This window comes from Nylanderia fulva, unplaced genomic scaffold (genome assembly GCF_048542155.1).
Source record: "Nylanderia fulva isolate GAGA-0341 unplaced genomic scaffold, ASM4854215v1 Scaffold11, whole genome shotgun sequence".
Classification (NCBI taxonomy): domain Eukaryota; kingdom Metazoa; phylum Arthropoda; class Insecta; order Hymenoptera; family Formicidae; genus Nylanderia; species Nylanderia fulva.
In genome coordinates, this window is record NW_028189302.1 from 1345194 (window position 1) to 1359667 (window position 14474).

The 14474-nt window shown below is 25.4% G+C and overlaps 3 protein-coding genes and 1 long non-coding RNA gene across 8 annotated transcripts in view; 1 reads left to right on the top strand and 3 right to left on the bottom strand.

The window, feature by feature from the left end:
• LOC114945633 (uncharacterized) overlaps nucleotides 1-14474 on the top strand; it is a 149364-nt gene that overhangs the window by 78920 nt on the left and 55970 nt on the right. The window lies entirely within an intron of this gene.
• Nucleotides 1-14474, bottom strand: part of Pgant2 (polypeptide N-acetylgalactosaminyltransferase 2) — a 357271-nt gene that overhangs the window by 76282 nt on the left and 266515 nt on the right. The window lies entirely within an intron of this gene.
• On the bottom strand, nucleotides 1810-4945 carry LOC114945651 (uncharacterized). Of its 2 annotated transcripts, XR_014925450.1 has the most exons (5): nucleotides 4387-4945; nucleotides 3587-3733; nucleotides 3241-3511; nucleotides 2622-3066; nucleotides 1810-2522 (listed from the first exon to the last, which is right to left on the bottom strand). XR_014925450.1 is itself a non-coding variant. In XM_085485942.1 (4 exons), the coding sequence occupies exons 1-4, from the start codon at nucleotides 4624-4626 to the stop codon at nucleotides 2753-2755; spliced, it is 972 nt and encodes a 323-aa protein (XP_085342068.1). In that variant the 5' UTR covers nucleotides 4627-4945; the 3' UTR covers nucleotides 1810-2752. The 2 variants fall into 2 exon arrangements, 1 of the variants encoding a protein (XP_085342068.1); XM_085485942.1 differs by having other exon boundaries at nucleotides 1810-3066.
• On the bottom strand, nucleotides 6149-9067 carry LOC114945667 (uncharacterized). The gene is made up of 5 exons (XM_029321948.2): nucleotides 8620-9067; nucleotides 7925-8071; nucleotides 7576-7849; nucleotides 6946-7401; nucleotides 6149-6842 (listed from the first exon to the last, which is right to left on the bottom strand). Exons 1-5 carry the CDS (start codon nucleotides 8836-8838, stop codon nucleotides 6589-6591), a joined length of 1350 nt encoding a protein of 449 aa, XP_029177781.2. The 5' UTR covers nucleotides 8839-9067; the 3' UTR covers nucleotides 6149-6588.

The following is a 14474-nucleotide window of genomic DNA, read 5'->3' on the forward strand; positions in this document are numbered from 1 at the left end:
TCATTGTTGATATTATTCTTTTACAGCGCAATGAATTGTACACTTTATTGATAAACATTTTGTAAAATATGATATAATGCAATATTAATACTAAAAAATTAGTGATACTTGCTTAAAAAATATATACTATATAAATATATATTTATATTTTATGTATGTACATACCTTTTTATATGCACATACTGTAACTAATATATTTACTCTCCCATTTACTCATACAAATTGTTTAAAATGTCTTTTAAAAAAAAATTAAAACATAATCATGTTTTATGCCAAATTCAGAATAAAATGCAGAATAAAACAAAGCTAACGAAATTATCTCTCGATGCGCTCTTATGTGTCTTCTAGTTAAAGAAAGAGACAAAACTTGTCAAAGAAAAAATGTTTTAAATTGTCATTGTCATTATTTTTATATATAAAAAATAATTTTGCAATTAATAAATACAAAAAAGTATAAAATAAAAGATCTTTTTTTCTTTATTATTCGTTATTATATCATTTAATATTAAACCCTTCAATATAGTAGCAATATGTTTACAAGTATATTGTGTAAAAATACGGAACCAATATAGACTTAAGTACTGCTTTAGCTTTTGTAATAATAAATATGTTTTTTCTGATACTTGTAGTTCTTCTGCTATAATTAAAATACACAAAATACACATTATTAGACAACTATATACATAACTCCGCAATATGAGATATGTTACATGCATATATATACATATGCAATTTACATGTACCTTGTTGGAAAATGACTAATATCATTAACATGATACCATTTAAGTAATCCATAGTTCCTCCATATATTTTTGGAACGTACCACAAAAACTTTATTATCTTATTACTTTATTTTTAAAAAAATTTGGAATTAACAGAAAATACAATTTGTTCGATGCAACCACGTTAAAACGATTATCAGTTATATAATTGTCAATTCCGACTTGCATTTGTCGCATAATTATATTTCGATAATAGAATATTGATACACACAATTTTTTTTTAAATTCTTATATAATAAATTAATAATCTTATATAATAAATAAAAAACGTATTTCAATATTTCTTTGACGGTTTTATTAATTTTTTCCTTTTTACTTTTTTATTAAATCTTGAACTTACAATAATAAAATTTATATTACATTTGATGAATCGCCAATTTAGTAATAAGATGCCAATTTTTTTCTGTTAATATGACCTCTTATATAATAGATTAATATTTGCATTTGAAATAATAGTCAAAGTAACAGATTCGAGGATAATCATGTAAGCTTGTATTTTGAAATAAAAAAAATACAAGCTGTGTAAAAAAACGTATCTTAAAATTTTTCGTCGCAATATCGATGTTATAATTGAATTACACGGACTTCAATTATTATTAACACAAGGTTCGCTAGGTTATTCTATTTCTCCAATCATCGCAGTGCTTAATTAACGAGAGCAGAAAATATAATCATATTTTAATAATCATTAATCACAACTTCTCTTAACAGACGATTTATTATATAAAAATACAATATTGTCAATGAATACATCAATCAAGTCTTGTCATACATATACAATTGCGAACCCTTCTACAATTAAAATAACAAACATAACTTTATTTTTATTGTGAATATATTGTATGTGTTTTATACTATATTATATTATATATGTCGTGTATTATATTAGATATATATATTATATATATACATTATAATTATAATATATATATTAAATATTGTATATAAATATATACATACAACATACATATAATATAATATTATATTTATATACATATATAATATCAATATAAAAAGTTATGCACATTATTTATAAATATGTGTATATATAACATTTATAAATACTATTAAAAAAATTTCCTTCTCATTTCGCTATTAACATCAATTGAGTATTGCTAGTAAAATTTGAAAAAAATTAGAACACACGGTCATGTTTTATGCAAAGTACAAAGCGAAGCTACCGCATATCCGCATGGTTACGAATATTTTATATTATTTTATTCCAATAATTGATCGAATTCTTAATAAATTTAATCAATAACTTCACATATCATATAACGAAAAACTGTCTCTATATATGCTTCTACATATACTCTAGTTAAATATGAGATAAAGCACGACAGAATAAATTAAACTGTCACTGTCACCATGCCAATAAAAAAAATACTTGTGCAACTATAATAATATACATACAAAATAAACAAAGAAAAAACCTTTTTTATATTTTTGTATTACATGGGTAAAGCACTAATTAATTATGAATTTCACGACATGCAATTAGAACATTTCGCATTTTTTCACGCAACTCAGGTATCATATTGCAATCTAATTTTACCCAATTAACCAAATATTCAAAAAACACGTTCTCTGCCATTATATCATTTGGTATTAAACTCTTGAATATAGTAGCGATATGTTTACGAGTACATTGTGTAAAAATACGGAACCAATATAGACGTAAGTGCTTCTTTAGCGTTTGTATTAATAAATATGTTCTTCTTGATAATTGTAGTTTTCTTGCTATAATTAGAATACACAAAATACATATTATTAGACAATATGCAGGAATTCCACCATGTGAGATACATTACACGTACACATATACATATTTCAACGTACATCGCTCTAAAATGACTAAAATCATTAACAGGATACCATTTAAGTAATCCGTAGTTCCTCCATATATTTTTGGGATATATGGAAAACTTAGTAACAATTTCACAATATGGTATAATACTGCAATACATTCATCAATGTTTGTTAAAGGCAAGGTATAATAATATAAGAGGTAATTTCTTATCCCCAACGTCCCATGTAATCTCGTTAAAACGATCAGTTATACATTTGTCAGTTCCGACTTCGATTTGTCGCACGATTAGAAAGTGTAAAAAAGTTTCGATAAAATTTACGTCTTCTGAAAACCCTATCTCCTTGATGGTGTGTGCGTAATAAAATTGCATAGCAGGAATCAAAGTATCAATATTAAATAGCTGTTCCAAGAAATGGATTTGGTCTGGCAAATTGATTTCAGATATATATTTAATTAATTTCACAATTTCCCAACCTACAAAGAAATTTTCAAAAATTAAATTAGATAGAATCAACTGTCCTACAATATATTATAGTATATTACATCATAAGATATATTTCGGTAATATTAAAGATTTTGTATAAAAATAAGCATACGATTTTTCCTAAAAAAATTGTTATTATATTTGTATCATTTATATTAATGTACCAAGATCACATTGTGAAGATTTTAGTAGGAAGATTATTCTCCTTCCGAAAAATTTACATTCCTTAAAACGTACTATCCATTCTGACTCAGAATTTATCTGAATTTCACATGTCGCTAATTGTAACAATTTTATAATTTTTATCAGTATTTTTTCATTTTCCCAATTTTGCAAATGGAGTAGAATTGATCTAACAAAACTTTTGAATTTGCCTATGTCATCTATCGCTTCGTTAATATAGCATAAATTAATAGTAATACATAAAACAGGATACTGAAAATATATTATTAATCGTTAAAATAATTGCTATAGAAAGGTAGAATATTTTATAAGATAAACACAACATACAATTGTCGCAAAACGTGGTTGATTTGCCAATAAATACTTTGCTATGTGGAAGAAATTATGTTCTATAAGAAACCATTTCACATCTTCAAATACGCTCTGCTTTGATAAAAAATTCAGAATATATTTCATGTGATACATATCGCCTCCCTGAAAACGAAGACAACGGCAAATATTGTAATTTAAGTCTTATAGTATTACACTGATTGTATACAGCCGTGAATGTGTGTGACTGTAACAGCATTAATGTAGTTTGCTATATTAATAAAAACCTTTTCAATGATATTTTTGCAATTACAGATTGCACTTTTCGAATTCAGTTTTTATCTAAATAATATGTATCTAAACTAATCATTTTTATCTAAACAATCAATTATATATCTTAAAAAAGTTATCGAGGGATCAAACAATATTATATCAAACTTATCAATATTTCTCATTCGTATACAGCACACATTATAAGTTCTAATGATAAATACTATAACTATATGATAAATTCGTGAAATAAAATGATTACACGTTTCACTCACTCGTATATGCTTATAAGATAAATGAATTGTGAGAGAGCATAAGAGAAAGATATTATTTTATGTTCGGCTGATTTTCAAAGCATAGAATAGAGTCTCGCAATACTATTGTATATGTATATTTAGATATTTTTATTATTATAGCATTAGAAATACCAGATGTATCACACATTTGACTATTATTAAAAATGTTAGAAAGATTTTTTCACAAAATATTGTGTTTTTTTTTTTTACGAAAACATAGTAATAAAGAGTTTGTTAATAGAAAAAAATTACCTCGTTTACTAGGTCTAGGTCAAAAACCATGTATTTCAATAAATCGATTGTAATTGTATTTTCCCAAGGAAATTTGTAGTTACATTTTGCTTTAAAATTTTCTTCACGTAATGAAGAAAATCTTTCCTCTTCCTGAAATAATCTTTCTGCTTCTTCTTGAAGGTCTGCCTTCAAGATTATAAAACCGTCAAACGAATTATCAGTTTCGTCCAAAATTTCTATCATCATCTCATCCGCCATTGCAATTAATTTTTTTGTGATATCTGCTCGACCGTCTTTCCTTTAAAATCTATACGTAGCGCGTAATTTTAGTAATTAAATCTGTAACATCTGACTAATCACTTAAATCACAATGATTATATTATACTAATTACTAAAAAAAAATTGATATGACATTTTTCCAACAAAGTGTTAAGAAGACTAACGGTTATAGGATATTATTCAAGTATGTGATCTCAATTCTTGTCTCTCCTTGAAACATGTTATTAAATGTTAAAGTAAAAAAATATGTATTTTTATTTGTGTATTTATATTTTTATATGCCTAATCTCAAGTTTAAGTGTTGTATACATGAACTCCGCAATATGAGATATATGTTACATGTACACATATACATATGCATATTTATATAAACGTACCTTGTTCTAAAATACTTAACATCATTAATATCATTAATTAACATGATACCTACTATTTAAGTAATTTCGAGTGCCTCCATATATTTTTAGAACATACCACAAAATCTCAATAAGTTTTCACAATACGGCATAATGTTTCAACATCTTTATTACCTTATTACTTTATTTTAAATAAAATTTGGAATTAACAGAAAATACCAATTTATTCGATGCAACCACGTTAAAACGATTATCAGTTATATAATTGTCAATTCCGACTTGCATTTTTCGCATAATTATATTTCGATAATAGAATATTGATAAACACGATTTTTTTTAAAAATTCTTATATAATAAATTAATAAACTTATAGAATAAATAAAGAACGTATTTCAATATTTCTTTGACGGTGTTATTAATTTTTTCCTTTTTACTTTTTTATTAAATCTTGAACTTACAATAATAAAATTTATATTACATTTGATGAATTACCAATTTATTAATAAGATGCCAATTTTTTCCTGTTAATATGACCTTATATAATAGATTAATATTTGCATTTGGAATAACAGTCAAAGTAACAGATTCGAGGATAATCATGTGAGCTTGTATTTTGAAATAAAAAAAAACACAAGCTGTGTAAAAAAACGTATCTTAAAATTTTTCGTCGCAATATCGATGTTATTATTGAATTACACGGACTTCAATTATTATTAACACGTGGTTCGCTAAGTTATTCTCTTTCTTCAATCATCGCAGTGCTTAATTAACGAGTGCAGAAAATAATCACATTTTAATAATCAATAATCACAACTTCTCTTAACAGACGATTTATTAAATAAAAATACAATATTGTCAATGAATACGTCAATCAATTCTTGTCATACATATACAATCGCAAACGCTCTACAATTAAAATAACGAACATAACTTTATTTTTATTGTGAATATATTGTATGCGCTTTATCCTATATATATTATATTATATATGTCGTGTATAATATTAGATATATATATTATATATATACATTATAATTATAATATACATATCAAATATTGTATATAAATATATACATATAACATACGAATTATATTATATTATATTTATATACATATGTAATATAAATACAAAAAGTTATGCACATTATTTATAAATATGTGTATATATAACATTTATATATACTATTCAAAAAATTTCCTTTCCATTTCGCTATTCACATCGATTGAGTATTGATAGTGAAATTTTAAAGAAATTAGAACACACGGTCATGTTTTATGCAAAGTACAAAGCGAAGCTACCGCATATCCGCATAGTTACGAATATTTTATATTATTTTATTCCAATAATTGATCGAACTCTTAATAAATTTAATCAGTAGCTTCACATATCATATAACGAAAAACTGTCTCTATATATGCTTTCACATATTCTCTAGTTAAATATGAGATAAAACACGACAAAATAAATTAAACTGTCACTGTCACCTTGCCAATAAAAAAAAATACTTTTACAAGTAATATACATACAAAATAAACAAAGAAAAGACCTTTTTTATATTTTTGTATTACATGGGTAAAGCACTAATTAATTATGAATTTCATGACATGCGATTAGAACATTTTTCATTTTCTCACACAACTCAGGTATCATATCGAAATCTCGTTTTATACAATTAGCTAAGTATTCAAAAATTTCGTCCTTTTTCATTAAATTCATCAATATATATCCAATCTGTTTACAAGTATATTGTCTAAAAATATGCAACCGATATATATTCAAATGCTCCTTTAACTTTTGCATTAATAAATATTGTCTTCCTGATAACTGTAGTTCTTTCGCTATAATTAGAAAGATACAAAATACACATTATTAGACAACTATATACAGAAATTCCGCAATGTGAGATACATTACACGTACACATATACATATTTCAATGTACCTCGCTCTAAAATGACTAAAATCATTAACAGAAGACCATTTAAGTAATTTGTAGTTCCTCCATATATTTTTGGGAAATACAGACGTCTCAGTAACATTTCCACAATTTGGTATAATACTCTAATACATTTATCAATGTTTACTAAATAAATGTCATTAACAAGTTTTTGATGTAATTTCTCATTCCCAAAGTTCGATGTAACCAAGTTAAAACGATCAGTTAAATATTTGTCAGTTCCGACTTCCATTCGTCGTATGATTAGAAACCGTAAAAAAGTTTCGATAAAATATTCGTCTTTTGAAAACCTTAACTCATTGCAGTCCAGTATGACGTGTGTGAAAAATAATTGCTTAGCAGGAATCAATGAATCAATATCAAATAGCTGTTCAACGAAATTGATTTGATCTGGCAAATTTATTTCTTGTATACATTCAATCAAATGTACTATTTCCATACCTACAAAGAAATTTTCAAAAATTGAATTGGATAGAATCAACTGTCCTACAATATATTATAGTATATTACATAATAAGATATATTTCGGTAATATTAAAGATTGTGTATAAAAATAAGCATACAATTTTTCGTAAAAAAATTGTTATTATATTTGTATTATTTATATTAATGTACCAAGCCGAAATTGTGAAGATTTTAGTAAGAAGATTATTCTCCCTCCGAAAAATTTACATTCGTTGAAACGAACTATCCATTCTGACTCAGGATTTATCTGAATTTCACATGCCGCTAATTGTAACAATATTATAATGTTTGTTAATACTTCCTGATCCCCTTCGCTCTTTTGCAGATAAGATAAGATTATTCTAATAAATTCTCTGCTTGTGGCTATTTCATCTATCACTTCGTTAATATAGCATAAATTGATAGTAATACGTAAAACAAACTTCTGAAAATATATTATTAATCGTTAAAATGATTGCTATAGAAAGGTAGAATATTTTATAAGATAAACTTATCATACAATTGTCGCAAAATATGGATCATTTTTCAATAAATACTTTGCCATGCAGAAGAAATTATGTTCTATAAGAAACAATTTCACATCTTCAAATACGCTCTGCTTTGATAAGAAACACAGAAAAGAATTCGTGTTATTAAGATCGAGTTTCTGAAAACAAAGACAACGGTAAATATTGTAATTTAAGTCTTATAGTATTACACTAATTGTCTACAGCCGTGAATATGTGTGACTGTAACAGCATTAATGTAGTTTGCTATATTAATAAAAAATTTTTAATAATATTTTTACAATTACAAATTGCACTTTCCAAATTCAGTTTTCTAAACAATCGAATATATATCGAAAAAAAGTTATCGAGGAATCAAACAATATTATATCAAACTTATGAATATTTTTCATTCATATACAGCACGCATTGCATTAATAATAAATTCGTGAAATAAAATGATAAGATAAATAAGAAAGTAACAGAGAAAGAGAATATTTTATGTTCGACTGATTCTCACAGCAGAGAATAGAATCTCGTAATACTATATATGTACATTTAGATATTTTTATTATAGCATTAAAAGTACCAAATCTATTATATATTTGATTGTTATTAAAAATCTTAGAAAGATTTTTTCACGAAATATTGCAGTTTTTTTTTACGAGCGTAAAACATAATAATAGAGTTTGTTAATAGAAAAAATTACCCCGTCTTCTGGGTAAAAAATCCAATCTTTCAATTTATTGATTATATATATCCCTATCCAAGGAGGTTCGCCAATATATTGTACTTCCTCATATATTTCCTGATGTGATACTTCGAGTACTTCCTCACATAATTGATCTAACTCTTCCTCCTCACTGTCTGCAGCATTTCTTGAACTGTCAGTTTCGTCCGAATTTTCTATTATTATCTCATCCGCCATTACAATTAATTTTATTTTATATCTTTTCGACCGTCTTTCTTTTAAAATCTAAACGTAGCGCGTAATTTTACATCTAACTGGTCACTAAAATCGCAATGATTATATTATACTAATTACTAGAAAAAATTTGATATGACATTATTCTAACAAAGTGTTAGAAAGACTAATTGTAAAAGAATATTATCCAAGTGATCTCAATCCATGTTTATCCTTGAAACATGTTATTAAATGTTAAAGTAAAAAAAATATGTATTTTTATTTGTGTATTTATATTTTTATATGCCTAATCTCAAGTTTAAGTGTTGTAATCCTTTTGAAAAAATCAATAGACTACGTTTTATCTTCCAAATATATTAATCAACCATAATAAATATAACTAAAAATACTAATTAAACGGTATTTCATATTAGGTAGTATCCAATTTTATTACATAATTTTTCAATATAAAGAACGAATATCTTTAAATTTGGTTTACATGTCTCACGAATAAAGATATGATAAAATGCTGAAACAAAATACTTATCGTTTAAGAAATGTCATTATCACCATTTTTGAAAGATTTTTTTTATTTCTGCTACAAGATTGTACCAAGTTTTATAGCTGATTTTAACAACATTTGATATGACACATATTACATATATGAGAAATATGAGCATATTGGTGAAATAATCGAAAATATATGTGATATGTCACAAAATATAATATGTGAAATAAGAACATTAACCGAATTATATAATAAAACTACTTTATTGATATAAATTATGTAATAAGACTAGATATGAATGATAATATACAATATTCACATTGAATAAGTACTTTAAAAATTGTGTCATCAAAATTTCGTGTTACATAGATTCAGCATTAATTAATTACGGATTTGCTTTAATGCAATAAATGGCTTCCACTAATTTTTTTCATGTATCTAGTGTCATATTACAATCTGTAGATTTATTATATTCAATAGTCTAGTCATTTTCTAATATTAATTGTTATTAAACTCGTCAATATATAAGGAAAAATACTATACAAAACAAAAATATTTTATTTTAGAAATACATGCAAACTATGGTAATTTTTGCAATGTGATCAGTGTATCTTTATTATTTTAACGATGTCCACTTTTGCCCACGTACGTTGCAAAATGTCAAGTGTTACGTGGCGAAAAGCTATATTAATGCGTTCTTTGAGTTCAAATGGTGAACGTCTCGAGGTTATTTAGACATTTTCCGAAACATTGGATTGGACACGATAGTCCTCTCCGGATATTATCCTGTGTGATTTCTATTTTCATCAAGAGCATTGTCTAAAAAAAGTAAATGTGTCTCCTTCATTGAAATCAAAGCATTAATACATATTCCATCCGATTAGCAGCGTACGTGGATGCATCATTTGTCTAGACATCCTTCAAATAACTAATGAACGTACGTTGAGATACACTGATCATGTTGTGAACAATTTCTTCAGTTCACAAGTACTTCAGAAATCAAATTTCATTGTTTGATATTATACTTTTCCTTTTACAGCGCAATAAAATTGCACAATTTATTTACGAATATTTTGTATAATATAAAATACAATATATAGTAATTTAATAAAAAAAATGATCATGTTGCTTAAAAAAAAAAGACATATTATAGGTATTTACTTTATTAACATTTATTCTCCCATTTACTCATTCAAAATGTTAAAACTATGTCAGAATTTTAAGAAATTAAAATACATGATCATGTTTTATGTCAACTTCAAGTGCAAAAAAAAATGCAAAGCTAAAGTATACGCAAATCGCCTAGTTATGAATTGAGATTATTTTATTTCAGTAATTCACAGAGGTTTTGATAAATCAAAAATCGATAGTTTCAGATATTATTACAGAAACTCTCTCCCCCCCTCTCTCTCTCTCTCTCTCTCTCTCTCTCTCTATCTCTCGATGTACCTTTGTGTAAGTCTTCTAGTTAAAAAGAAAAAATTTGTTAAATTGTCATTGTCTCCATTTTTATGTATGAAGAATAATTATGTAATTAATAAATACAAAAAAATATTAGATAAAAAAGATCTTTTTTCATATTCTCTGATTTCTGATAAAAGATTGCATTACTATTAGTATAATATTTTGACGATGAGAGATGCGAAAAACATGTATCTAAAAATATTTGTAAAATAATCGAGATTATGTACAAATTGTTACAAAGTATAATACGTATTGAAATTAGAATTATATTTCGAACTCTGTAATTAACTTGATATATTAATACAAAAGTAATTCATTAGTATATTAATAAATAGCGACTATATAATTTAATAATGCTAGCTATGACAAGTAAAATTACACAGATATATATATTTGTAAAATAATCAAGATAAACAAGTTATGAAACAATAAGAATAAAAATTAGAATTATATTTCGAATCTCTGTAGTGAACTTGGTATGTTAATACAAAGCGATCGATAAGAATAATTATATACTTAATTAATACCATAAAAAATACAGAAAAGGATCTTTTTCGCAATTTTGTATTATATTAATTAAACATTAATTATTAATTTCATTACATGCAATTATAACATTTTTTATTTTTTCATACAACTCAGGTATCATACTGCTATTTAACGAGAAATCGTGGTCGGATCGACGTGAAAACGATGTCGATTCAACTTTTATTTTTCGCAGAGTATCTAATATTATATGATTAAATAAACATTCAAAAACCACATTCTCTGTTATTATATCATTTAGTATTAAACCCTTCAATATAATAGCAATATGTTTACAAGTATATTGTTTAAAAATTTCGAACCAATATAAACTTAAGAGCTGCTTTAGCTTTCGCAATAATAAAGATGTTTCTCTTGGTAACTGTAGTTTTTTTGCTATAATTGGAATACACAAAATACACATCATTAGACAACTATATACATGAACTCCGCAATATGAGATATATTACATGCATACATATACATATGCATATTTACACGTACCTCGCATTAAAATGACTAATATCATTAACATGATACCATTTAAGTAATCCAGAGTTCCTCCATATATTTTTGGAACATACCGAAATCTCAATAACATTTCCACAATACGGTGTAATGTTATAATATTTATCTTTTTAATTCTTAAAACTGGAAAATTAATAGGAAATACCAATAATTTGTTTGATTCAACCACGTTCAAACGATTATCAGTTACAGATGTATCAATTCTGTTTTGTATTTGTGGGACAGTTAGTAACCGAAATATTCTTTCGATCAAAGTTACGTCTTTCATAATAGTGGCGGATAACTGCCTAGTGAACTTCGGTATACTGCACGTGTAAGATTGCAGAGCAGGAATCAACTTATGAACATCAAATAGTTGTTCTAAAAAGCTGATTTGTTCTCGCAAATTTATTTCAGATATAGATTTCACCAGTTGTATTAATTTTATACCTATAAAGAAGTTTTCAAAAGTTGAACAGAATCAATTCTCTTATATTATAATGTATTATATTTTAATAATATAATATTGATAATTACGTGTAACACAATATTTTTTAAAAAATTCTTATATAATTAATTTCGTTTATATTTGTATTATTTATATATTAAAGTAATACCAGTAAAATATTGTGAAGATTCTAGTAAGAAGATTATTCTCCTTCCAAAAAATTTACATTCCTTGAAACGAACTATCCAGTCTGACTCAGAATTTATCTGAATTTCACATGTCGCTAATTGTAACAACTTTATAATTTTTCTCAGTATTCTTCCATTTTTGCAATTTTGTAAATATAACAGAATTGATCTAACAAAACTTCTGGATTTGCCTATGTCACCTATCACTTTCTTAATACAGCACAATTTAAGAATAATATGTAAAGTATAAACTGAAATTATAGTATTTCTTAAAATAACTTTAACTGTTATAAAAAGATCGAATATTATAAGATAAATACGTATATCATACTGTCTCATGCAATTGAGGTTGTGGATTTGTCAAGAAATACGTCGCTATATTTAAGAAATTATGTCTTAGAAGAAATAATCGCACATCTTCATATACGCTCTGCTTTGCGAATTGTTTGAGAATTTCCTTTATTAAGTTTTTTTGATTAACATTTCTCTGAAAACGAAAGCAATGACAATTATTGTAATTTTACATCTTATATCGTATTTATAATATACACATATATAAAACTAATTAAGTATACAGTCGTGAATAATTGTATCAGTAACAACATTAATGTAGTTTGCTATTGATAAAAAATTGTTCAGTTATCCAATTATAGATTGTACTTTCCCAATTCAAATTACCTAAAAAATAGAAAAGATATCAAAAGACCCAACATTATTATTATAAATCTTCTGAATATTTCTTATTTATATAAGGTATACACCGGGCACTAATTCTTTATAAATACGTGAAATGAAATGGTTGCGCGTCCTCTCACTTCATATATGATAAGATTCATAAGATAAATGAATAATGAGAGAGGAACAGAGAGAGAATACTTTATATTCGGCTAATTCTCAACGCATATAATAAAACCTCGCAAAACTGTACATATATTTTTTTAATATATTTTTAATATAAATTTAACAGTACTTAATTTATTATACATATTTGACTATTATATATATATAAAAAAAAAAAAAAAAAAAAAAAAAAAATATATATATATATATATATATATATATATTATATATTATTATATATATATTATTTATTATTATATATTTATTATTATATTTATTATAATATATTATAATATAAGATGTAAAAATCTCTGAAGTCACCAGATGATAATTAAAAATGGTAGTAATTTAATCAACCAACTCTGGCTATTTAATATATCTTTATTTAATATTCATTTATTTAATATTTTATTTAATATTTATTTAATATTTTAGTCTGGTCGATCATGCGATTTTATTATCGGACGACAGTTTTTATCCAGCAAACATCGCTAGGGTTAAATCGATACTGATAAACAATGGTTTTCCGTCGAATGTGGTTAATAAGTATGTAAAAAATAGGCTAAAATTACTTGAGACACGAAAAAATGATGATCGCAATGTTGACAATGATAATTTAGTCAGTGAAGAATTTGACCACATTATAAAATTACCGTACGTCAAAGAATTAAGTGAAGACGTTTCGAGATTATTGCAATCTACGGGCATGCAATGCGTTTATTGTATACCGAAAAAATTGAATACACTAATCAAACGTGTCAAAGATCCTTTGCCCTTAAAAGAAAAAACAGGAGTTGTATACAAAATTAACTGCGCAAATTGTTCCTCATCAAACGTCGGTCAGACTAAACGACAATTAGGCACACGCATAAAAGAACATTTTAATAACATAAAGGTACACAATAGTAATTATTCGGTCATTAGTAATCATAAATTCGATAATGGTCATGATTTTGATTGGTCCGCTCCTGAAATTTTACATCATGAGAAATATGTACGAAAAAGAGAAATCGCGGAGATGTTTTTTATCAAAAAATTTGACAACACAATCAATTTACAAAAAGACACGGATAATCTAAATATTGTTTACGATAAACTAATAAAGGTCGTTTAGTTTGATCGAAGTAATGAGTATATAAAGAGCTTGTAACCAACACAATAATATAGTTAATTGTTTCAC